The sequence below is a fragment of the Salvelinus fontinalis genome, chromosome 19 (genome assembly GCF_029448725.1).
Source record: "Salvelinus fontinalis isolate EN_2023a chromosome 19, ASM2944872v1, whole genome shotgun sequence".
Classification (NCBI taxonomy): domain Eukaryota; kingdom Metazoa; phylum Chordata; class Actinopteri; order Salmoniformes; family Salmonidae; genus Salvelinus; species Salvelinus fontinalis.
Window position 1 is genome coordinate 49,379,816 of NC_074683.1, and position 27,438 is coordinate 49,407,253.

The 27,438-nt window shown below is 43.3% G+C and overlaps 1 protein-coding gene across 1 annotated transcript in view; it reads right to left on the reverse strand.

Moving 5' to 3' along the window:
• Positions 1-27,438, reverse strand: part of glb1l (galactosidase, beta 1-like) — a 93,579-nt gene that overhangs the window by 12,377 nt on the left and 53,764 nt on the right. Inside the window, exons 5-11 of the mRNA XM_055871883.1 lie at positions 21,593-21,687; positions 19,705-19,885; positions 19,557-19,615; positions 13,132-13,253; positions 12,883-12,923; positions 9,785-9,903; positions 7,503-7,577 (exon numbers count right to left, since the gene is read on the reverse strand). Of these exons, the coding sequence (XP_055727858.1) occupies positions 7,503-7,577; positions 9,785-9,903; positions 12,883-12,923; positions 13,132-13,253; positions 19,557-19,615; positions 19,705-19,885; positions 21,593-21,687 (692 nt within the window). The remainder of the gene's footprint in view (positions 1-7,502; positions 7,578-9,784; positions 9,904-12,882; positions 12,924-13,131; positions 13,254-19,556; positions 19,616-19,704; positions 19,886-21,592; positions 21,688-27,438) is intronic.

Below are 27,438 nucleotides of genomic sequence, written 5' to 3' on the forward strand. Positions count from 1 at the left end.
ACATGTGGGTAGAGTTATTAAGTGACTGCATAGATGATAACAGAGAGTAGCAGCGGTGTAAAAGAGGGTGGGTCAATGAAAATAGTCTGGGTAGCCATTTGATTAGATGTTCAGGAGTCTTATGGCTTGGGGTAGAAGCTGTTTAGATTCCTCTTGGACCTAGACATAGAGCTCCGGTACCGGTTGCCATGCGGTAGCAGAGAGGACAGTCTATGACAAGGGTTGGCTGGAGTCTTTGACAATTTTTAGGGAATCCTCTGACACCGCCTGGTATAGAGGTCCTGGATGGCAGGAAGCTTGGCCCCAGTGATGTACTGGGCTGTACGCACTACCCTCTGTAGTGCCTTGCGGTCGGAGGCAGAGCAGTTGCCGTACAAGGCAGTGATGCAACCAGTCAGGATGCTCTCGATGGTGCAGCTGTAGAACCTTTTGAGGATCTCAGGACCCATGCGAAATCTTTTCAGTCTCCTGAGGGGGAATAGGTTTTGTCGTGCCCTCTTCACGACTGTCTTGGTGTGTTTGGACCATGATAGTTTGTTGGTGATGTGGACACCAAGGAACTTGAAGCTCTCAACCTGCTTCACTGCAGCCCCGTCGATGAGAATGGGGGCGTGCTCGGTCCTCTTTTTCCTGTAGTCCACAATCATCTCCTTTGTCTTGATCATGTTGAGGGAGAGGTTTTTGTCCTGGCAACACACGTCCAGGTCTCTGACCTCCTCCCTATAGGCTATTTCGTCGTTGTCGGTGATCAGTCCTACCACTGTTGTGTCATCGGCAAACTTAATGATGGTGTTGGAGTTGTGCCTGGCCGTGCAGTCATGAGTGAACAGGGAGTACAGGAGGGGACTGAGCACGCACCCCTGGGGAGCTCCAGTGTTGAGGATCAGTGTGGCAGATGTGTTGTTACGTACCCTTACCACCTGGGGGCGGCCCGTCAGGAAGTCCAGGATCCAGTTGTAGAGGGAGGTGTTTAGTCCCAGGGTCCTTAGTTTAGTGATGAGCTTTGTGGGCACTATGGTTTTGAACGCTGAGCTGTAGTCAATGAATAGCATTCTCACATAGGTGTTCCTTTTGTCCAGGTGTGAAAGGGCAGTCTGGAGTGCAATAGAGATTGCATCATCTGTGGATCTGTTGGGGCGGTATGGAAATTGGAGTGGGTCTAGGGTTTCTGGGATAATGGTGTTGATGTGAGCCATGACCAGCCTTTCAAAGCACTTCATGGCTACAGACGTGAGTGCTGCGGGTCCGTAGTCATTTAGGCAGGTTACCTTAGTGTTCTTGAGCACAGGCACTGTGGTGGTCTGCTTAAAACATGTTGGTATTACAGACTCGGACAGGGAGAGGTTGAAAATGTCAGTGAAGACACTTGCCAGTTGGTCACCGCATGCTCGCAGTACACGTCCTGGTAATCCGTCTGGCCCTGCGGCCTTGTGAATGTTGACCTGTTGACCTGCGGAGAGCGTGATCACACAGTCGTCCGGAACAGCTGGTGCTCTCATGCATGTTTCAGTGCCATTTGCCTCGAAGCGAGCATAGAAATAGTTTAGCTCGTCTGGTAGGCTCGTGTCACTGGGCAGCTCTCGTCTGTGCTTCCCTTTTGTAGTCTAATGGTTTGCAAGCCCTGCCACATTTGGGGCGGTAGGTAGCGTAGTGGTTAGAGCGTTGGGCCAGTAACCGAAAGGTGGCTAACTCGAATCCCCGAGCTGACAAGGTCAAAAATCTGTCATTCTGCCCCTGAACAAGGCAGTTAACCCACTGTTCCCTGGTAGGCCATCATTGTAAATAAGAATTTGTTCTTAACTGACTCGCCTAGTTAAATAAAATGTAAAAATAAAACATCCGACGAGCATCAGAGCCGGTGTAGTACGATTCAATCTTAGTCCTGTATTGATGCTTTGCCTTTTTGATGGTTTGTCGGAGGTCATAGCGGGATTTCTTGTAAGCTTCCGGGTTAGAGTCCCGCTCCTTGAAAGCTGCAGCTCTGCGAATGTTGCCTGTATTCCATGGCTTCTGGTTGGGCTATGTACGTACAGTCATTGTGGGGACGACGAAACCAGTGACTGATATGGTGTACTCCTCAATGCCATCGGAAGAATCACAGAACATATTCCAGTCTGTGATAGCAAAACAGTCCTGTAGCTTAGCATCTGCTTCATCTGACCACTTTTTTTATTTACCTAGTCACTGGTGCTTCCTGCTTTAATTTTTGCTTGTAAGCACGAATCAGGAGGATGGAATTATGGACAGATTTGCCAAATGGAGGGAGAGCTTTGTACGCGTCTCTGTGTGTGGAGTATAGGTGGTCCAGTTGTTTTCCCTCTGGTTGCACATTTAACATGCTGATAGAAATTTGGTGAAACGGATTTAAGTTTCACCGGTGAGTATTTTCTTGTGAGGACAAGAATCCAAACAAGACTTGCATCCAAACATTACACTGTTGATTTGATGTATTTTACATTTAATGTACTTTGTGCCACATTTGTTGATGACGGAATCTGAAAATACTCTGGATACATTCAGTGACATGATCAGAATATGTGGGGTAGGTACAACATAAGAACAACCAATGACAAGGGTTTAGAGGTAGGTACAACATAAGAACAACCAATGACAAGGGTTTAGGGGTAGGTGCAACATAAGAAAAACCAATGACAAGGGTTTGAGTGAGAGGACTAACTGGTGTCTCCAAGTGGCAACACACCTCTCCAGACTGGGGGTTAGTAAGAGGACTAACTGGTGTCTCTAAGTGGGGACTCCTCTCCAGACTGGGGGTTAGTGAGAGGACTAACTGGTATCTCTAAGTGGGGACTCCTCTCCAGACTGGGGGTTAGTGAGAGGACTAACTGGTGTCTCTAAGTGGGGACTCCTCTCCAGACTGGGGGTTAGTGAGAGGACTAACTGGTGTCTCTAAGTGGGGACTCCTCTCCAGACTGGGGGTTAGTGAGAGGACTAACTGGGTGGACACCTCTCCAGACTGGGGGTTAGTGAGAGGACTAACTGGGTGGACACACCTCTCCAGACTGGGGGTTAGTGGGAGGACTAACTGGTGTCTCCAGGTGGACACACCTCTCCAGACTGGGGGTTAGTGGGAGGACTAACTGGGAGGACACACCTCTCCAGACTGGGGGTTAGTGGGAGGACTAACTGGTGTCTCCAAGTGGACACACCTCTCCAGACTGGGGGTTAGTGGGAGGACTAACTGGGTGGACACCTCTCCAGACTGGGGGTTAGTGGGAGGACTAACTGGGTGGACACCTCTCCAGACTGGGGGTTAGTGGGAGGACTAACTGGGTGGACACACCTCTCCAGACTGGGGGTTAGTGAGAGGACTAACTGGGTGGACACACCTCTCCAGACTGGGGGTTAGTGAGAGGACTAACTAGGTGGACACACCTCTCCAGACTGGGGATTGGTGAGAGGACTAACTGGGTGGACACACCTCTCTAGACTGGGGGTTAGTGAGAGGACTAACTGGGTGGACACACCTCTCCAGACTGGGGGTTAGCGGGAGGACTAACTGGGTGGACACACCTCTCCAGACTGGGGGTTAGTGAGAGGACTAACTGGGTGGACACACCTCTCCAGACTGGGGGTTAGTGGGAGGACTAACTGGGTGGACACACCTCTCCAGACTGGGGGTTAGTGGGAGGACTAACTGGGTGGACACACCTCTCCAGACTGGGGGTTAGTGTATAAATAAGGCTGGGTCCTGGTAGTAAAGTATGCTATAAATAAGGCTGGGTCCTGGTAGTAAAGTATGCTATAAATAAGGCTGGGTCCTGGTAGTAAAGTATGCTGTAATAAGGCTGGGTCCTGGTAGTAAAGTATGCTGTAATAAGGCTGGGTCCTGGTAGTAAAGTATGCTATAAATAAGGCTGGGTCCTGGTAGTAAAGTATGCTATAAATAAGGCTGGGTCCTGGTAGTAAAGTATGCTATAAATAAGGCTGGGTCCTGGTAGTAAAGTATGCTGTAATAAGGCTGGGTCCTGGTAGTAAAGTATGCTATAAATAAGGCTGGGTCCTGGTAGTAAAGTATGCTATAAATAAGGCTGGGTCCTGGTAGTAAAGTATGCTGTAATAAGGCTGGGTCCTGGTAGTAAAGTATGCTATAAATAAGGCTGGGTCCTGGTAGTAAAGTATGCTATAAATAAGCCTGGGTCCTGGTAGTAAAGTATGCTGTAATAAGGCTGGGTCCTGGTAGTAAAGTATGCTATAAATAAGGCTGGGTCCTGGTAGTAAAGTATGCTATAAATAAGGCTGGGTCCTGGTAGTAAAGTATGCTGTAATAAGGCTGGGTCCTGGTAGTAAAGTATGCTATAAATAAGGCTGGGTCCTGGTAGTAAAGTATGCTATAAACAAGGCTGGGTCCTGGTAGTAAAGTATGCTATAAATAAGGCTGGGTCCTGGTAGTAAAGTATGCTATAAATAAGGCTGGGTCCTGGTAGTAAAGTATGCTATAAATAAGGCTGGGTCCTGGTAGTAAAGTATGCTATAAATAAGGCTGGGTCCTGGTAGTAAAGTATGCTGTAATAAGGCTGGGTCCTGGTAGTAAAGTATGCTATAAATAAGTCTGGGTCCTGGTAGTAAAGTATGATGTAATAAGGCTGGGTCCTGGTAGTAAAGTATGCTATAAATAAGGCTGGGTCCTGGTAGTAAAGTATGCTATAAATAAGGCTGGGTCCTGGTAGTAAAGTATGCTGTAATAAGGCTGGGTCCTGGTAGTAAAGTATGCTATAAACAAGGCTGGGTCCTGGTAGTAAAGTATCCTATAAATAAGGCTGGGTCCTGGTAGTAAAGTATGCTGTAATAAGGCTGGGTCCTGGTAGTAAAGTATGCTATAAACAAGGCTGGGTCCTGGTAGTAAAGTATGCTATAAATAAGGCTGGGTCCTGGTAGTAAAGTATGCTATAAATAAGGCTGGGTCCTGGTAGTAAAGTATGCTGTAATAAGGCTGGGTCCTGGTAGTAAAGTATGCTATAAATAAGTCTGGGTCCTGGTAGTAAAGTATGATGTAATAAGGCTGGGTCCTGGTAGTAAAGTATGCTATAAATAAGGCTGGGTCCTGGTAGTAAAGTATGCTATAAATAAGGCTGGGTCCTGGTAGTAAAGTATGCTGTAATAAGGCTGGCTCCTGGTAGTAAAGTATGCTATAAACAAGGCTGGGTCCTGGTAGTAAAGTATCCTATAAATAAGGCTGGGTCCTGGTAGTAAAGTATGCTATAAATAAGGCTGGGTCCTGGTAGTAAAGTATGCTATAAATAAGGCTGGGTCCTGGTAGTAAAGTATGCTGTAATAAGGCTGGGTCCTGGTAGTAAAGTATGCTATAAATAAGTCTGGGTCCTGGTAGTAAAGTATGATGTAATAAGGCTGGGTCCTGGTAGTAAAGTATGCTATAAATAAGGCTGGGTCCTGGTAGTAAAGTATGCTATAAATAAGGCTGGGTCCTGGTAGTAAAGTATGCTGTAATAAGGCTGGGTCCTGGTAGTAAAGTATGCTATAAACAAGGCTGGGTCCTGGTAGTAAAGTATCCTATAAATAAGGCTGGGTCCTGGTAGTACAGTATGCTATAAATAAGGCTGGGTCCTGGTAGTAAAGTATGCTGTAATAAGGCTGGGTCCTGGTAGTAAAGTATGCTATAAATAAGGCTGGGTCCTGGTAGTAAAGTATGCAATAAATAAGGCTGGGTCCTGGTAGTAAAGTATGCTATAAATAAGGCTGGGTCCTGGTAGTAAAGTATGCTATAAATAAGGCTGGGTCCTGGTAGTAAAGTATGCTATAAATAAGGCTGGGTCCTGGTAGTAAAGTATGCTATAAATAAGGCTGGGTCCTGGTAGTAAAGTATGCTATAAATAAGGCTGGGTCCTGGTAGTAAAGTATGCTATAAATAAGGCTGGGTCCTGGTAGTAAAGTATGCTATAAATAAGGCTGGGTCCTGGTAGTAAAGTATGCTATAAATAAGGCTGGGTCCTGGTAGTAAAGTATGCTATAAATAAGGCTGGGTCCTGGTAGTAAAGTATGCTATAAATAAGGCTGGGTCCTGGTAGTAAAGTATGCTATAAATAAGGCTGGGTCCTGGTAGTAAAGTATGCTATAAATAAGGCTGGGTCCTGGTAGGAAAGTATGCTATAAATAAGGCTGGGTCCTGGTAGTAAAGTATGCTATAAATAAGGCTGGGTCCTGGTAGTAAAGTATGCTATAAATAAGGCTGGGTCCTGGTAGTAAAGTATGCTATAAATAAGGCTGGGTCCTGGTAGTAAAGTATGCTATAAATAAGGCTGGGTCCTGGTAGTAAAGTATGCTATAAATAAGGCTGGGTCCTGGTAGTAAAGTATGCTGTAAACAACGCTGGGTCCTGGTAGTAAAGTATGCTGAAAATAAGGCTGGGTCCTGGTAGTAAAGTATGCTATAAATAAGGCTGGGTCCTGGTAGTAAAGTATGCTATAAATAAGGCTGGGTCCTGGTAGTAAAGTATGCTATAAATAAGGCTGGGTCCTGGTAGTAAAGTATGCTATAAATAAGGCTGGGTCCTGGTAGTAAAGTATGCTATAAATAAGGCTGGGTCCTGGTAGTAAAGTATGCTATAAATAAGGCTGGGTCCTGGTAGTAAAGTATGCTATAAATAAGGCAGGGTCCTGGTAGTAAAGTATGCTATAAATAAGGCTGGGTCCTGGTAGTAAAGTATGCTATAAATAAGGCTGGGTCCTGGTAGTAAAGTATGCTATAAATAAGGCTGGGTCCTGGTAGTAAAGTATGCTATAAATAAGGCTGGGTCCTGGTAGTAAAGTATGCTATAAATAAGGCTGGGTCCTGATAGTAAAGTATGCTATAAATAAGGCTGGGTCCTGGTAGTAAAGTATGCTGTAATAAGGCTGGGTCCTGGTAGTAAAGTATGCTATAAATAAGGCTGGGTCCTGGTAGTAAAGTATGCTATAAATAAGGCTGGGTCCTGGTAGTAAAGTATGCTATAAATAAGGCTGGGTCCTGGTAGTAAAGTATGATGTAATAAGGCTGGGTCCTGGTAGTAAAGTATGCTATAAATAAGGCTGGGTCCTGGTAGTAAAGTATGCTATAAATAAGGCTGGGTCCTGGTAGTAAAGTATGCTATAAATAAGGCTGGGTCCTGGTAGTAAAGTATGCTATAAATAAGGCTGGGTCCTGGTAGTAAAGTATGCTATAAATAAGGCTGGGTCCTGGTAGTAAAGTATGCTATAAATAAGGCTGGGTCCTGGTAGTAAAGTATGCTATAAATAAGGCTGGGTCCTGGTAGTAAAGTATGCTATAAATAAGGCTGGGTCCTGGTAGTAAAGTATGCTATAAATAAGGCTGGGTCCTGGTAGTAAAGTATGCTATAAATAAGGCTGGGTCCTGGTAGTAAAGTATGATGTAATAAGGCTGGGTCCTGGTAGTAAGGTATGCTATAAATAAGGCTGGGTCCTGGTAGTAAAGTATGCTATAAATAAGGCTGGGTCCTGGTAGTGAAGTATGCTGTAATAAGCCCATACCATTGTCAGAGTCACAAAGCCATAGGCCATCTTGGGAGAGGCTGGGGGCATGGGGCCCACAGGGATGTCCCTGAACTAGATGGAAAGGGGAGAAATATTAACACACATGTCATCAATATCATATATTTCAAAGGGGTCGTCATCTGAAATGCCTCCCTATATAGTGTGATACTTTTGACCAGAGCCCGTGCACCCTAGTATGCCCTATATATTCACTAGAGCACTATGGGTCTTGGTCAAAAGTAGTGCGACTATATAGGGCATAGGGTGCCATTTGGGATAAAGCCTAAGATGAACTGAGTCCTGTGGGTTTGTCCCAGTCATGTTACCATGGTGATGGTGTCCCATATGGCCAGTATATTCTCTACTGGGTTAGGGCAGGTTAAGGGTTAGGCTTGTTACCATGGTGATGGTGTCCCGTATGGCCAGTAGTTTCTCTACTGGGTTAGGGCAGGTTAAGGCTTGTTACCATGGTGATGGTGTCCCGTATGGCCAGTAGTTTCTCTACTGGGTTAGGGCAGGTTAAGGGTTAGGGTTAAGCTTGTTACCATGGTGATGGTGTCCCGTATGGCCAGTATATTCTCTACTGGGTTAGGGCAGGTTAAGGGTTGTTACCATGGTGATGGTGTCCCGTATGGCCAGTAGTTTCTCTACTGGGTTAGGGCAGGTTAAGGGTTAGGCTTGTTACCATGGTGATGGTGTCCCATATGGCCAGTATATTCTCTACTGGGTTAGGGCAGGTTAAGGGTTAGGCTTGTTACCATGGTGATGGTGTCCCGTATGGCCAGTATATTCTCTACTGGGTTAGGGCACGTTAAGGGTTGTTACCATGGTGATGGTGTCCTGTATGGCCAGTATATTCTCTACTGGGTTAGGCTTGTTACCATGGTGATGGTGTCCCGTATGGCCAGTAGTTTCTCTACTGGGTTAGGGCAGGTTAAGGCTTGTTACCATGGTGATGGTGTCCCGTATGGCCAGTAGTTTCTCTACTGGGTTAGGGCAGGTTAAGGGTTGTTACCATGGTGATGGTGTCCCGTATGGCCAGTAGTTTCTCTACTGGGTTAGTGCAGGTTAAGGGTTGTTACCATGGTGATGGTGTCCCGTATGGCCAGTAGTTTCTCTACTGGGTTAGGGCAGGTTAAGGGTTAGGCTTGTTACCATGGTGATGGTGTCCCATATGGCCAGTATATTCTCTACTGGGTTAGGGCAGGTTAAGGGTTAGGCTTGTTACCATGGTGATGGTGTCCCGTATGGCCAGTAGTTTCTCTACTGGGTTAGGGCAGGTTAAGGGTTAGGGTTAAGCTTGTTACCATGGTGATGGTGTCCCATATGGCCAGTATATTCTCTACTGGGTTAGGGCAGGTTAAGGGTTGTTACCATGGTGATGGTGTCCCGTATGGCCAGTAGTTTCTCTACTGGGTTAGTGCAGGTTAGGGTTAAGCTTGTTACCATGGTGATGGTGTCCCGTATGGCCAGTATATTCTCTACTGGGTTAGGGCAGGTTAGGGTTAAGCTTGTTACCATGGTGATGGTGTCCCGTATGGCCAGTATATTCTCTACTGGGTTAGGGCAGGTTAAGGGTTAGGCTTGTTACCATGGTGATGGTGTCCCATATGGCCAGTATATTCTCTACTGGGTTAGGGCAGGTTAAGGGTTAGGCTTGTTACCATGGTGATGGTGTCCCGTATGGCCAGTATATTCTCTACTGGGTTAGGGCAGGTTAAGGGTTGTTACCATGGTGATGGTGTCCTGTATGGCCAGTATATTCTCTACTGGGTTAGGGCAGGTTAAGGGTTAGGCTTGTTACCATGGTGATGGTGTCCCATATGGCCAGTATATTCTCTACTGGGTTAGGGTAGGTTAAGGGTTGTTACCATGGTGATGGTGTCCCGTATGGCCAGTATATTCTCTACTGGGTTAGGACAGGTTAAGGGTTAGGCTTGTTACCATGGTGATGGTGTCCCATATGGCCAGTATATTCTCTACTGGGTTAGGGCAGGTTAAGGGTTGTTACCATGGTGATGGTGTCCCGTATGGCCAGTAGTTTCTCTACTGGGTTAGGGCAGGTTAAGGGTTGTTACCATGGTGATGGTGTCCCGTATGGCCAGTAGTTTCTCTACTGGGTTAGGTCAGGTTAAGGGTTGTTACCTTGCTGATGGTGTCCCGTATAGCCAGTAGTTTCTCTACTGGGTTAGGGCAGGTTAAGGCTTGTTACCATGGTGATGGTGTCCCGTATGGCCAGTATATTCTCTACTGGGTTAGGGCAGGTTAAGGGTTGTTACCTTGCTGATGGTGTCCCGTATAGCCAGTAGTTTCTCTGTAGGGTCTCCTGCCTCAGACAGAGGGGCGTTGTAGTCATAACTGGTCACTACCGACCTGAACCTGTTATCATGGTCCGCTCCTACAGGGATAACATGACAACAGGTAAACAGCTGAACCTACAGGGTTAACATGACAACAGTTATACAGCTGATCCTATAGGGTTAACACGACTACAGGTATACAGCTGATCCTACAGGGTTAACACGACTACAGGTATACAGCTGATCCTACAGGGTTAACATGACAACAGTTAAACAGCTGATCCTACAGGGTTAACACGACTACAGGTATACAGCTGATCCTACAGGGTTAACACGACTACAGGTATACAGCTGATCCTACAGGGTTAACATGACTACAGTTATACAGCTGATCCTACAGGGTTAACATGACTACAGTTAGACAGCTGATCCTACAGGGTTAACACGACTACAGCTGCTCCTACAGGGTTAACATGACTACAGCTGATCCTACAGGGTTAACATGACTACAGCTGATCCTACAGGGTTAACATGACTACAGCTGATCCTACAGGGTTAACACGACAACAGTTAGACAGCTGATCCTACAGGGTTAACATGACTACAGCTGATCCTACAGGGTTAACACGACTACAGCTGCTCCTACAGGGTTAACATGACTACAGCTGATCCTACAGGGTTAACATGACTACAGCTGATCCTACAGGGTTAACATGACTACAGGTACACAGCTGATCCTACAGGGTTAACACGACAACAGTTAGACAGCTGATCCTACAGGGTTAACATGACTACAGCTGATCCTACAGGGTTAACATGACTACAGCTGATCCTACAGGGTTAACATGACTACAGCTGATCCTACAGGGTTAACACGACAACAGTTAGACAGCTGATCCTACAGGGTTAACATGACTACAGCTGATCCTACAGGGTTAACATGACTACAGCTGATCCTACAGGGTTAACATGACTACAGCTGATCCTACAGGGTTAACACGACTACAGTTATACAGCTGATCCTACAGGGTTAACACGACTACAGGTACACAGCTGATCCTACAGGGTTAACACGACAACAGTTAGACAGCTGATCCTACAGGGTTAACATGACTACAGCTGATCCTACAGGGTTAACATGACTACAGGTATACAGCTGATCCTACAGGGTTAACACGACTACAGGTATACAGCTGATCCTACAGGGTTAACACGACAACAGTTAGACAGCTGATCCTACAGGGTTAACATGACTACAGTTAGACAGCTGATCCTACAGGGTTAACATGACTACAGCTGATCCTACAGGGTTAACACGACTACAGCTGATCCTACAGGGTTAACACGACTACAGCTGATCCTACAGGGTTAACATGACTACAGCTGATCCTACAGGGTTAACATGACTACAGTTAGACAGCTGATCCTACAGGGTTAACATGACTACAGCTGATCCTACAGGGTTAACATGACTACAGCTGATCCTACAGGGTTAACACGACAACAGTTAGACAGCTGATCCTACAGGGTTAACATGACTACAGCTGATCCTACAGGGTTAACATGACTACAGCTGATCCTACAGGGTTAACACGACTACAGTTAGACAGCTGATCCTACAGGGTTAACACGACAACAGTTAGACAGCTGATCCTACAGGGTTAACATGACTACAGCTGATCCTACAGGGTTAACATGACTACAGCTGATCCTACAGGGTTAACACGACTACAGCTGATCCTACAGGGTTAACATGACTACAGCTGATCCTACAGGGTTAACATGACTACAGCTGATCCTACAGGGTTAACATGACTACAGCTGATCCTACAGGGTTAACACGACTACAGTTATACAGCTGATCCTACAGGGTTAACACGACTACAGGTACACAGCTGATCCAACAGGGTTAACACGACAACAGTTAGACAGCTGATCCTACAGGGTTAACATGACTACAGCTGATCCTACAGGGTTAACACGACTACAGGTATACAGCTGATCCTACAGGGTTAACACGACTACAGGTATACAGCTGATCCTACAGGGTTAACACGACAACAGTTAGACAGCTGATCCTACAGGGTTAACATGACTACAGCTGATCCTACAGGGTTAACATGACAACAGTTAGACAGCTGATCCTACAGGGTTAACACGACAACAGTTAGACAGCTGATCCTACAGGGTTAACATGACTACAGCTGATCCTACAGGGTTAACATGACTACAGCTGATCCTACAGGGTTAACATGACTACAGCTGATCCTACAGGGTTAACACGACTACAGGTATACAGCTGATCCTACAGGGTTAACACGACAACAGTTAGACAGCTGATCCTACAGGGTTAACACGACTACAGGTATACAGCTGATCCTACAGGGTTAACACGACTACAGGTATACAGCTGATCCTACAGGGTTAACATGACAACAGTTAGACAGCTGATCCTACAGGGTTAACACGACAACAGTTAGACAGCTGATCCTACAGGGTTAACACGACTACAGCTGATCCTACAGGGTTAACACGACTACAGTTAGACAGCTGATCCTACAGGGTTAACACGACTACAGCTGATCCTACAGGGTTAACACGACTACAGTTAGACAGCTGATCCTACAGGGTTAACACGACTACAGCTGATCCTACAGGGTTAACACGACTACAGCTGATCCTACAGGGTTAACACGACTACAGCTGATCCTACAGGGTTAACACGACTACAGCTGATCCTACAGGGTTAACATGACTACAGCTGATCCTACAGGGTTAACATGACTACAGGTAAACAGCTGATCCTACAGGGTTAACACGACTACAGTTAGACAGCTGATCCTACAGGGTTAACACGACTACAGCTGATCCTACAGGGTTAACATGACTACAGCTGATCCTACAGGGTTAACACGACTACAGTTAGACAGCTGATCCTACAGGGTTAACACGACAACAGTTAGACAGCTGATCCTACAGGGTTAACACGAAGGAACAACAACGAGTTATACTCCGACAGTATTAAACGGTTGGTATACGAGACTTAAAGAAGGAAACATTGATACTCTTTAACCAACCATTCCAGTATCCGAAGTTGGTTCCTCCTTCAAACATATACCTGTAGTGAGAGAATAGGACAAGTGCTTTTGTTATGTTGTGTGGGATGATTTATAAAGCTAATTCAGTTAGCTTGTTCCTTACTACGGCACCTTATCAATCACATTTTGTTCAGTGTCTTAGCAGTAAATGTATTATCAGTGAATTGTTTAAACATGACACATTTGGCACTTCTATCATACACAGAGAGAAGGTTTTCGGACACCTACATGTTGACGCTGGCCCCCATGCTGAGCATCTCCCACAGCATCTTGCTGACCTTCTGGGTGTCCACCTGAGCATGCTGGTCCCCCCAGTGGTCCAGCCACCCCGTGTAGAACTCAGAGTTCACCTGGAACACACAGCAGTTTAGTCTGGTCATGGTACTACATCATCATCTAATAGTTTAGTCTGGTCATGGTACTACATCATCATCTAATAGTTTAGTCTGGTCATGGTACTACATCATCTAATAGTTTAGTCTGGTCATGGTACTACATCATCTAATAGTTTAGTCTGGTCATGGTACTACATCATCATCTAATAGTTTAGTCTGGTCATGGTACTACATCATCATCTAATAGTTTAGTCTGGTCATGGTACTACATCATCATCTAATAGTTTAGTCTGGTCATGGTACTACATCATCTAATAGTTTAGTCTGGTCATGGTACTACATCATCATCTAATAGTTTAGTCTGGTCATGGTACTACAACATCATCTAATAGTTTAGTCTGGTCATGGTACTACATCATCATCTAATAGTTTAGTCTGGTCATGGTACTACATCATCATCTAATAGTTTAGTCTGGTCATGGTACTACATCATCATCTAATAGTTTAGTCTGGTCATGGTACTACATCATCATCTAATAGTTTAGTCTGGTCATGGTACTACATCATCATCTAATAGTTTAGTCTGGTCATGGTACTACATCATCATCTAATAGGTTAGTCTGGTCATGGTACTACATCATCTAATAGTTTAGTCTGGTCATGGTACTACATCATCATCTAATAGTTTAGTCTGGTCATGGTACTACATCATCTAATAGTTTAGTCTGGTCATGGTACTACATCATCTAATAGTTTAGTCTGGTCATGGTACTACATCATCATCTAATAGTTTAGTCTGGTCATGGTACTACATCATCATCTAATAGTTTAGTCTGGTCATGGTACTACATCATCATCTAATAGTTTAGTCTGGTCATGGTACTACATCATCATCTAATAGTTTAGTCTGGTCATGGTACTACATCATCATCTAATAGTTTAGTCTGGTCATGGTACTACATCATCATCTAATAGTTTAGTCTGGTCATGGTACTACATCATCTAATAGTTTAGTCTGGTCATGGTACTACATCATCATCTAATAGTTTAGTCTGGTCATGGTACTACATCATCATCTAATAGTTTAGTCTGGTCATGGTACTACATCATCTAATAGTTTAGTCTGGTCATGGTACTACATCATCTAATAGTTTAGTCTGGTCATGGTACTACATCATCTAATAGTTTAGTCTGGTCATGGTACTACATCATCATCTAATAGTTTAGTCTGGTCATGGTACTACATCATCATCTAATAGTTTAGTCTGGTCATGGTACTACATCATCATCTAATAGTTTAGTCTGGTCATGGTACTACATCATCTAATAGTTTAGTCTGGTCATGGTACTACATCATCATCTAATAGTTTAGTCTGGTCATGGTACTACATCATCATCTAATAGTTTAGTCTGGTCATGGTACTACATCATCATCTAATAGTTTAGTCTGGTCATGGTACTACATCATCATCTAATAGTTTAGTCTGGTCATGGTACTACATCATCATCTAATAGTTTAGTCTGGTCATGGTACTACATCATCATCTAATAGTTTAGTCTGGTCATGGTACTACATCATCATCTAATAGTTTAGTCTGGTCATGGTACTACATCATCATCTAATAGTTTAGTCTGGTCATGGTACTACATCATCATCTAATAGTTTAGTCTGGTCATGGTACTACATCATCATCTAATAGTTTAGTCTGGTCATGGTACTACATCATCATCTAATAGTTTAGTCTGGTCATGGTACTACATCATCTAATAGTTTAGTCTGGTCATGGTACTACATCATCTAATAGTTTAGTCTGGTCATGGTACTACATCATCTAATAGTTTAGTCTGGTCATGGTACTACATCATCTAATAGTTTAGTCTGGTCATGGTACTACATCATCTAATAGTTTAGTCTGGTCATGGTACTACATCATCTAATAGTTTAGTCTGGTCATGGTACTACATCATCTAATAGTTTAGTCTGGTCATGGTACTACATCATCATCTAATAGTTTAGTCTGGTCATGGTACTACATCATCATCTAATAGTTTAGTCTGGTCATGGTACTACATCATCATCTAATAGTTTAGTCTGGTCATGGTACTACATCATCATCTAATAGTTTAGTCTGGTCATGGTACTACATCATCATCTAATAGTTTAGTCTGGTCATGGTACTACATCATCTAATAGTTTAGTCTGGTCATGGTACTACATCATCATCTAATAGTTTAGTCTGGTCATGGTACTACATCATCATCTAATAGTTTAGTCTGGTCATGGTACTACATCATCTAATAGTTTAGTCTGGTCATGGTACTACATCATCATCTAATAGTTTAGTCTGGTCATGGTACTACATCATCATCTAATAGTTTAGTCTGGTCATGGTACTACATCATCATCTAATAGTTTAGTCTGGTCATGGTACTACATCATCATCTAATAGTTTAGTCTGGTCATGGTACTACATCATCTAATAGTTTAGTCTGGTCATGGTACTACATCATCATCTAATAGTTTAGTCTGGTCATGGTACTACATCATCATCTAATAGTTTAGTCTGGTCATGGTACTACATCATCATCTAATAGTTTAGTCTGGTCATGGTACTACATCATCTAATAGTTTAGTCTGGTCATGGTACTACATCATCTAATAGTTTAGTCTGGTCATGGTACTACATCATCTAATAGTTTAGTCTGGTCATGGTACTACATCTAATAGTTTAGTCTGGTCATGGTACATCATCATCTAATAGTTTAGTCTGGTCATGGTACTACATCATCATCTAATAGTTTAGTCTGGTCATGGTACTACATCATCATCTAATAGTTTAGTCTGGTCATGGTACTACATCATCATCTAATAGTTTAGTCTGGTCATGGTACTACATCATCATCTAATAGTTTAGTCTGGTCATGGTACTACATCATCTAATAGTTTAGTCTGGTCATGGTACTACATCATCTAATAGTTTAGTCTGGTCATGGTACTACATCATCATCTAATAGTTTAGTCTGGTCATGGTACTACATCATCATCTAATAGTTTAGTCTGGTCATGGTACTACATCATCATCTAATAGTTTAGTCTGGTCATGGTACTACATCATCATCTAATAGTTTAGTCTGGTCATGGTACTACATCATCTAATAGTTTAGTCTGGTCATGGTACTACATCATCTAATAGTTTAGTCTGGTCATGGTACTACATCATCTAATAGTTTAGTCTGGTCATGGTACTACATCATCTAATAGTTTAGTCTGGTCATGGTACTACATCATCATCTAATAGTTTAGTCTGGTCATGGTACTACATCATCATCTAATAGTTTAGTCTGGTCATGGTACTACATCATCATCTAATAGTTTAGTCTGGTCATGGTACTACATCATCATCTAATAGTTTAGTCTGGTCATGGTACTACATCATCATCTAATAGTTTAGTCTGGTCATGGTACTACATCATCATCTAATAGTTTAGTCTGGTCATGGTACTACATCATCATCTAATAGTTTAGTCTGGTCATGGTACTACATCATCATCTAATAGTTTAGTCTGGTCATGGTACTACATCATCATCTAATAGTTTAGTCTGGTCATGGTACTACATCATCATCTAATAGTTTAGTCTGGTCATGGTACTACATCATCATCTAATAGTTTAGTCTGGTCATGGTACTACATCATCATCTAATAGTTTAGTCTGGTCATGGTACTACATCATCTAATAGTTTAGTCTGGTCATGGTACTACATCATCATCTAATAGTTTAGTCTGGTCATGGTACTACATCATCATCTAATAGTTTAGTCTGGTCATGGTACTACATCATCATCTAATAGTTTAGTCTGGTCGTGGTACTACATCATCTAATAGTTTAGTCTGGTCATGGTACTACATCATCATCTAATAGTTTAGTCTGGTCATGGTACTACATCATCATCTAATAGTTTAGTCTGGTCATGGTACTACATCATCTAATAGTTTAGTCTGGTCATGGTACTACATAATCTAATAGTTTAGTCTGGTCATGGTACTACATCATCTAATAGTTTAGTCTGGTCATGGTACTACATCATCTAATAGTTTAGTCTGGTCATGGTACTACATCATCATCTAATAGTTTAGTCTGGTCATGGTACTACATCATCATCTAATAGTTTAGTCTGGTCATGGTACTACATCATCATCTAATAGTTTAGTCTGGTCATGGTACTACATCATCATCTAATAGTTTAGTCTGGTCATGGTACTACATCATCATCTAATAGTTTAGTCTGGTCATGGTACTACATCATCATCTAATAGTTTAGTCTGGTCATGGTACTACATCATCTAATAGTTTAGTCTGGTCATGGTACTACATCATCATCTAATAGTTTAGTCTGGTCATGGTACTACATCATCATCTAATAGTTTAGTCTGGTCATGGTACTACATCATCATCTAATAGTTTAGTCTGGTCATGGTACTACATCATCATCTAATAGTTTAGTCTGGTCATGGTACTACATCATCTAATAGTTTAGTCTGGTCATGGTACTACATCATCTAATAGTTTAGTCTGGTCATGGTACTACATCATCTAATAGTTTAGTCTGGTCATGGTACTACATCATCATCTAATAGTTTAGTCTGGTCATGGTACTACATCATCTAATAGTTTAGTCTGGTCATGGTACTACATCATCTAATAGTTTAGTCTGGTCATGGTACTACATCATCTAATAGTTTAGTCTGGTCATGGTACTACATTATCATCTAATAGTTTAGTCTGGTCATGGTACTACATCATCATCTAATAGTTTAGTCTGGTCATGGTACTACATCATCTAATAGTTTAGTCTGGTCATGGTACTACATCATCTAATAGTTTAGTCTGGTCATGGTACTACATCATCTAATAGTTTAGTCTGGTCATGGTACTACATCATCTAATAGTTTAGTCTGGTCATGGTACTACATCATCATCTAATAGTTTAGTCTGGTCATGGTACTACATCATCTAATAGTTTAGTCTGGTCATGGTACTACATCATCATCTAATAGTTTAGTCTGGTCATGGTACTACATCATCATCTAATAGTTTAGTCTGGTCATGGTACTACATCATCTAATAGTTTAGTCTGGTCATGGTACTACATCATCTAATAGTTTAGTCTGGTCATGGTACTACATCATCATCTAATAGTTTAGTCTGGTCATGGTACTACATCATCATCTAATAGTTTAGTCTGGTCATGGTACTACATCATCATCTAATAGTTTAGTCTGGTCATGGTACTACATCATCATCTAATAGTTTAGTCTGGTCATGGTACTACATCATCATCTAATAGTTTAGTCTGGTCATGGTACTACATCATCATCTAATAGTTTAGTCTGGTCATGGTACTACATCATCATCTAATAGTTTAGTCTGGTCATGGTACTACATCATCATCTAATAGTTTAGTCTGGTCATGGTACTACATCATCATCTAATAGTTTAGTCTGGTCATGGTACTACATCATCATCTAATAGTTTAGTCTGGTCATGGTACTACATCATCATCTAATAGTTTAGTCTGGTCATGGTACTACATCATCATCTAATAGTTTAGTCTGGTCATGGTACTACATCATCATCTAATAGTTTAGTCTGGTCATGGTACTACATCATCATCTAATAGTTTAGTCTGGTCATGGTACTACATCATCATCTAATAGTTTAGTCTGGTCATGGTACTACATCATCATCTAATAGTTTAGTCTGGTCATGGTACTACATCATCATCTAATAGTTTAGTCTGGTCATGGTACTACATCATCATCTAATAGTTTAGTCTGGTCATGGTACTACATCATCTAATAGTTTAGTCTGGTCATGGTACTACATCATCTAATAGTTTAGTCTGGTCATGGTACTACATCATCATCTAATAGTTTAGTCTGGTCATGGTACTACATCATCATCTAATAGTTTAGTCTGGTCATGGTACTACATCATCATCTAATAGTTTAGTCTGGTCATGGTACTACATCATCTAATAGTTTAGTCTGGTCATGGTACTACATCATCTAATAGTTTAGTCTGGTCATGGTACTACATCATCTAATAGTTTAGTCTGGTCATGGTACTACATCATCTAATAGTTTAGTCTGGTCATGGTACTTCATCATCATCATCTAATAGTTTAGTCTGGTCATGGTACTACATCATCACCTAATAGTTTAGTCTGGTCATGGTACTACATCATCTAATAGTTTAGTCTGGTCATGGTACTACATCATCTAATAGTTTAGTTGTCGTAAGAAACGACTTCTCACCAGCGGGCCTCTTGGTTCAAATCTCCTCTGCCGACTAAAAGCTTGGGATATGTTGACGTCTGAGTGGAGAACAAAAGAAGGCTTTTAAAAACGATGTGCTGGCAACTATGTTACGACACCTCTCTGCTCGTGTTCCTCGACGCCCTACCTGTCCCAAAGTCTATAGTGGCGTACATTCCCTCCAGGGTCCCACAGGTCATTTCCCGGTCCGTGTTCCCGTCGGTCGTGAAGAGAACAGTGTTTTCCCCCAGGAAGAACTGGAACAGGGTCCGCAGGTGCCGCATGTAGTTATAGTCACACGTGTAGTAGCTCCCATACTCATTCTCTACCTGGTGGAGTCACAGGAAGGAAGGAAAACTACTATCCTGATCAAGGAGTCATTCCTGAGCATAATGACTCTACAGTTGAAGTCGGAAGTTAACATGCACTTAGGATTGAGATTGAAACTCGTTTTTCAACCACTCCACAAATGTCTTGTTAACAAACTATAGTTTTGGCAAGTCGGTTAGGACATCTACTTCGTGCATGACACAAGTAATTTTTCCAACAATTGTTTTTCATACAGATTATTTCCCTTATAATTCACTGTATCACAATTCCAGTGGGTCATAAGTTTACATACACTAAGTTGACTATGCCTTTAAACAGCTTGGAAAATTCCAGAAAATGATGTCATGGCTTTAGAAGCTTCTGATAGGCTAATTGACATAATTTGAGTCAATTGGAGGTGTACCTGTGGATGTATTTCAAGGACTACCTTCAAACTTAGTGCCTCTTTGCTTGACATCATGCGAAAATCTAAAGAAATCAGACTAGACCTCAGAAAAAGAATTGTAGACCTCCAAAAGTCTTGTTCATTCTTGGGAGGAATTTCTAAACGCCTGAAGGTACCACGTTCATCTGTACAAACAGTAGTACGCAAGTATAAACACCATGGGACCACGCAGCCGTCATACCGCTCAGGAAGGAGACGCGTTCTGTCTCCTAGAGATGAACGTACTTTGGTGCGAAAAGTGCAAATCAATCCCAGAACAACAGCAAAGGACCTTGTGAAGATGCTGGAGGAAATAGGTACAAAAGTATCTATATCCACAGTAAAACGAGTCCTATATCGACATAACGTGAAAGGCCGCTCAGCAAGGAAGAAGCCACTGCTCCAAAACCGCCATAAAAAAGCCAGACTACGGTTTGCAACTGCACATGGGGACAAAGATCGTACTTTTTGGAGAAATGTCCTCTGGTCTGATGAAACAAAAATAGAACTGTTTGGCCATAATGACCATCGTTGTGTTTGGAGGAAAAAGGGGATGCTTGCAAGCCGAAGAACACCATCCCAACCGTGAAGCACGGGGGTGGCAGCATCATGTTGTGGGGGTGCTTTGCTGCAGGACGGACTGGTGCACTTCACAAAATAGATGGCATCATGGGAAAGGAAAATTATGTGGATATATTGAAGCAACATCTCAAGACATCAGTCAGGAAGTTAAAGCTTGGTCACAAATGGGTCTTCCAAATGGACAATGACCCCAATCATACTTCCAAAGTTGTGGCAAAATGGCTTAAGGACAACAAAGTCAAGGTATTGGAGTGGCCATCACAAAGCCCTGACCTCAATCCCATAGAACATTTGTGGGCAGAACTGAAAAAGCGTGTGCGAGCAAGGAGGCCTACAAACCTGACTCAGTTACACCAGCTCTGTCAGGAGGAATGGGCCAAAGTTCACCCAATTTATTGTGGGAAGCTTGTGGAAGGCTACCAGAAACGTTTGACCCAAGTTAAACAATTTGAAGGCAATGCTACCAAATACTAATTGAGTGTATGTAAACTTCTGACCCACTGGGAATGTGATGAAAGAAATAAAAGCTGAAATAAATCATTCTCTTTACTATTATTCTGACATTTCACATTCTTAAAATAAAGTGGTGATCCTAACTGACCTAAGACAGGTAATCTTAACTAGGATTACATTTTAGGAATTGTGAAAAACTGAGTTTTAAATGTTATTTGGCTAAGGTGTATGTAAACTTCAACTGTACCTGCACAGTGATAATGTTGCCTCCATTTGGATACAGCCATCTCCTCATCCTTGGTAGCAGCACCGCCATCCAGGTGCTCACTGCCTCCAAGTAGTCTGGAACAAAAGCAAGACCCTAGTCACTGATTTAAACACAAGGAGCCGACCAAGCCAGAACACTGAATTACTGATATGTGTACAGGGATGGGTCTGGTAGTATGGTTTATGATACCTGTGTACAGGGATGGGTCTGGTAGAATGGTTTATGATACCTGTGTACAGGGATGGTACTGGCAGTATGGTTTATGATACCTGTGTACAGGGATGGGTCTGGCAGTATGGTTTATGATACCTGTGTACAGGGATGGTACTGGTAGTATGGTTTATGATACCTGTGTACAGGGATGGGTCTGGTAGTATGGTTTGTGATACCTGTGTACAGGGATGGGTCTGGTAGTATGGTTTGTGATACCTGTGTACAGGGATGGGTCTGGTAGTATGGTTTATGATACCTGTGTACAGGGATGGGTCTGGTAGTATGGTTTGTGATACCTGTGTACAGGGATGGGTCTGGTAGTATGGTTTATGATACCTGTGTACAGGGATGGCACCGGCAGTATGGTTTATGATACCTGTGTACAGGGATGGTAGTATGGTTTATGATACCTGTGTACAGGGATGGTAGTATGGCTTATGATACCTGTGTACAGGGATGGGTCTGGTAGTATGGTTTATGATACCTGTGTACAGGGATGGGTCTGGTAGTATGGTTTGTGATACCTGTGTACAGGGATGGTAGTATGGTTTATGATACCTGTGTACAGGGATGGGTCTGGTAGTATGGTTTATGATACCTGTGTACAGGGATGGGTCTGGTAGTATGGTTTGTGATACCTGTGTACAGGGATGGTAGTATGGTTTATGATACCTGTGTACAGGGATGGTAGTATGGTTTATGATACCTGTGTACAGGGATGGGTCTGGTAGTATGGTTTGTGATACCTGTGTACAGGGATGGGTCTGGTAGTATGGTTTATGATACCTGTGTACAGGGATGGGTCTGGTAGTATGGTTTGTGATACCTGTGTACAGGGATGGGTCTGGTAGTATGGTTTGTGATACCTGTGTACAGGGATGGTAGTATGGTTTATGATACCTGTGTACAGGGATGGGTCTGGTAGTATGGTTTATGATACCTGTGTACAGGGATGGGTCTGGTAGTATGGTTTGTGATACCTGTGTACAGGGATGGTAGTATGGTTTGTGATACCTGTGTACAGGGATGGTAGTATGGTTTATGATACCTGTGTACAGGGATGGGTCTGGTAGTATGGTTTGTGATACCTGTGTACAGGCATGGGTCTGGTAGTATGGTTTGTGATACCTGTGTACAGGGATGGGTCTGGTAGTATGGTTTATGATACCTGTGTACAGGGATGGGTCTGGTAGTATGGTTTGTGATACCTGTGTACAGGGATGGTAGTATGGTTTATGATACCTGTGTACAGGGATGGGTCTGGTAGTATGGTTTGTGATACCTGTGTACAGGGATGGGTCTGGTAGTATGGTTTATGATACATGTGTACAGGGATGGGTCTGGCATTATGGTTTATGATACCTGTGTACAGGGATGGGTCTGGTAGTATGGTTTATGATACCTGTGTACAGGGATGGGTCTGGTAGTATGGTTTATGATACCTGTGTACAGGGATGGGTCTGGTAGTATGGTTTATGATACCTGTGTACAGGGATGGTAGTATGGTTTATGATACCTGTGTACAGGGATGGGTCTGGTAGTATGGTTTATGATACCTGTGTACAGGGATGGGTCTGGTAGTATGGTTTGTGATACCTGTGTACAGGGATGGTAGTATGGTTTATGATACCTGTGTACAGGGATGGGTCTGGTAGTATGGTTTATGATACCTGTGTACAGGGATGGGTCTGGTAGTATGGTTTATGATACCTGTGTACAGGGATGGGTCTGGCAGTATGGTTTGTGATACCTGTGTACAGGGATGGGTCTGGCATTATGGTTTATGATACCTGTGTACAGGGATGGGTCTGGTAGTATGGTTTGTGATACCTGTGTACAGGGATGGGTCTGGTAGTATGGTTTGTGATACCTGTGTACAGGGATGGGTCTGGCAGTATGGTTTATGATACCTGTGTACAGGGATGGGTCTGGCAGTATGGTTTGTGATACCTGTGTACAGGGATGGGTCTGGCAGTATGGTTTATGATACCTGTGTACAGGGATGGGTCTGGTAGTATGGTTTATGATACCTGTGTACAGGGATGGGTCTGGTAGTATGGTTTATGATACCTGTGTACAGGGATGGGTCTGGCAGTATGGTTTATGATACCTGTGTACAGGGATGGTACTGGTAGTATGGTTTATGATACCTGTGTACAGGGATGGGTCTGGTAGTATGGTTTATGATACCTGTGTACAGGGATGGGTCTGGTAGTATGGTTTATGATACCTGTGTACAGGGATGGGTCTGGCATTATGGTTTATGATACCTGTGTACAGGGATGGGTCTGGCAGTATGGTTTATGATACCTGTGTACAGGGATGGGTCTGGTAGTATGGTTTATGATACCTGTGTACAGGGATGGGTCTGGTAGTATGGTTTGTGATACCTGTGTACAGGGATGGGTCTGGTAGTATGGTTTGTGATACCTGTGTACAGGGATGGTACTGGTAGTATGGTTTGTGATACCTGTGTACAGGGATGGGTCTGGTAGTATGGTTTGTGATACCTGTGTACAGGGATGGGTCTGGTAGTATGGTTTGTGATACCTGTGTACAGGGATGGTAGTATGGTTTATGATACCTGTGTACAGGGATGGGTCTGGTAGTATGGTTTGTGATACCTGTGTACAGGGATGGGTCTGGTAGTATGGTTTATGATACCTGTGTACAGGGATGGGTCTGGTAGTATGGTTTGTGATACCTGTGTACAGGGATGGGTCTGGTAGTATGGTTTGTGATACCTGTGTACAGGGATGGTACTGGTAGTATGGTTTATGATACCTGTGTACAGGGATGGGTCTGGTAGTATGGTTTATGATACCTGTGTACAGGGATGGGTCTGGTAGTATGGTTTATGATACCTGTGTACAGGGATGGGTCTGGTAGTATGGTTTATGATACCTGTGTACAGGGATGGGTCTGGCAGTATGGTTTATGATACCTGTGTACAGGGATGGGTCTGGCAGTATGGTTTGTGATACCTGTGTACAGGGATGGCACCGGCAGTATGGTTTATGATACCTGTGTACAGGGATGGGTCTGGTAGTATGGTTTGTGATACCTGTGTACAGGGATGGTAGTATGGTTTATGATACCTGTGTACAGGGATGGGTCTGGTAGTATGGTTTATGATACCTGTGTACAGGGATGGGTCTGGTAGTATGGTTTGTGATACCTGTGTACAGGGATGGTAGTATGGTTTATGATACCTGTGTACAGGGATGGGTCTGGTAGTATGGTTTATGATACCTGTGTACAGGGATGGGTCTGGTAGTATGGTTTATGATACCTGTGTACAGGGATGGGTCTGGTAGTATGGTTTATGATACCTGTGTACAGGGATGGGTCTGGCAGTATGGTTTATGATACCTGTGTACAGGGATGGGTCTGGCAGTATGGTTTGTGATACCTGTGTACAGGGATGGGTCTGGCAGTATGGTTTATGATACCTGTGTACAGGGATGGGTCTGGTAGTATGGTTTATGATACCTGTGTACAGGGATGGGTCTGGTAGTATGGTTTATGATACCTGTGTACAGGGATGGGTCTGGCAGTATGGTTTATGATACCTGTGTACAGGGATGGTACTGGTAGTATGGTTTATGATACCTGTGTACAGGGATGGGTCTGGTAGTATGGTTTATGATACCTGTGTACAGGGATGGGTCTGGTAGTATGGTTTATGATACCTGTGTACAGGGATGGGTCTGGCATTATGGTTTATGATACCTGTGTACAGGGATGGGTCTGGCAGTATGGTTTATGATACCTGTGTACAGGGATGGGTCTGGTAGTATGGTTTATGATACCTGTGTACAGGGATGGGTCTGGTAGTATGGTTTGTGATACCTGTGTACAGGGATGGGTCTGGTAGTATGGTTTATGATACCTGTGTACAGGGATGGGTCTGGTAGTATGGTTTGTGATACCTGTGTACAGGGATGGGTCTGGTAGTATGGTTTGTGATACCTGTGTACAGGGATGGGTCTGGTAGTATGGTTTGTGATACCTGTGTACAGGGATGGTACTGGTAGTATGGTTTGTGATACCTGTGTACAGGGATGGGTCTGGTAGTATGGTTTGTGATACCTGTGTACAGGGATGGGTCTGGTAGTATGGTTTGTGATACCTGTGTACAGGGATGGTAGTATGGTTTATGATACCTGTGTACAGGGATGGGTCTGGTAGTATGGTTTGTGATACCTGTGTACAGGGATGGTACTGGTAGTATGGTTTGTGATACCTGTGTACAGGGATGGGTCTGGTAGTATGGTTTGTGATACCTGTGTACAGGGATGGTACTGGTAGTATGGTTTGTGATACCTGTGTACAGGGATGGGTCTGGCATTATGGTTTATGATACCTGTGTACAGGGATGGGTCTGGTAGTATGGTTTGTGATACCTGTGTACAGGGATGGGTCTGGTAGTATGGTTTGTGATACCTGTGTACAGGGATGGGTCTGGTAGTATGGTTTGTGATACCTGTGTACAGGGATGGTAGTATGGTTTATGATACCTGTGTACAGGGATGGGTCTGGCATTATGGTTTATGATACCTGTGTACAGGGATGGGTCTGGCAGTATGGTTTATGATACCTGTGTACAGGGATGGTCTGGCAGTATGGTTTATGATACCTGTGTACAGGGATGGGTCTGGCAGTATGGTTTATGATACCTGTGTACAGGGATGGGTCTGGTAGTATGGTTTATGATACCTGTGTACAGGGATGGGTCTGGTAGTATGGTTTATGATACCTGTGTACAGGGATGGGTCTGGCATTATGGTTTATGATACCTGTGTACAGGGATGGGTCTGGCATTATGGTTTATGATACCTGTGTACAGGGATGGGTCTGGTAGTATGGTTTATGATACCTGTGTACAGGGATGGGTCTGGTAGTATGGTTTATGATACCTGTGTACAGGGATGGTAGTATGGTTTATGATACCTGTGTACAGGGATGGGTCTGGTAGTATGGTTTATGATACCTGTGTACAGGGATGGGTCTGGCATTATGGTTTATGATACCTGTGTACAGGGATGGGTCTGGCATTATGGTTTATGATACCTGTGTACAGGGATGGGTCTGGTAGTATGGTTTATGATACCTGTGTACAGGGATGGGTCTGGCATTATGGTTTATGATACCTGTGTACAGGGATGGGTCTGGTAGTATGGTTTGTGATACCTGTGTACAGGGATGGGTCTGGTAGTATGGTTTATGATACCTGTGTACAGGGATGGGTCTGGCAGTATGGTTTATGATACCTGTGTACAGGGATGGGTCTGGCAGTATGGTTTATGATACCTGTGTACAGGGATGGGTCTGGCAGTATGGTTTATGATACCTGTGTACAGGGATGGGTCTGGCAGTATGGTTTATGATACCTGTGTACAGGGATGGGTCTGGCAGTATGGTTTGTGATACCTGTGTACAGGGATGGGTCTGGCAGTATGGTTTATGATACCTGTGTACAGGGATGGGTCTGGTAGTATGGTTTATGATACCTGTGTACAGGGATGGGTCTGGTAGTATGGTTTATGATACCTGTGTACAGGGATGGGTCTGGCAGTATGGTTTATGATACCTGTGTACAGGGATGGGTC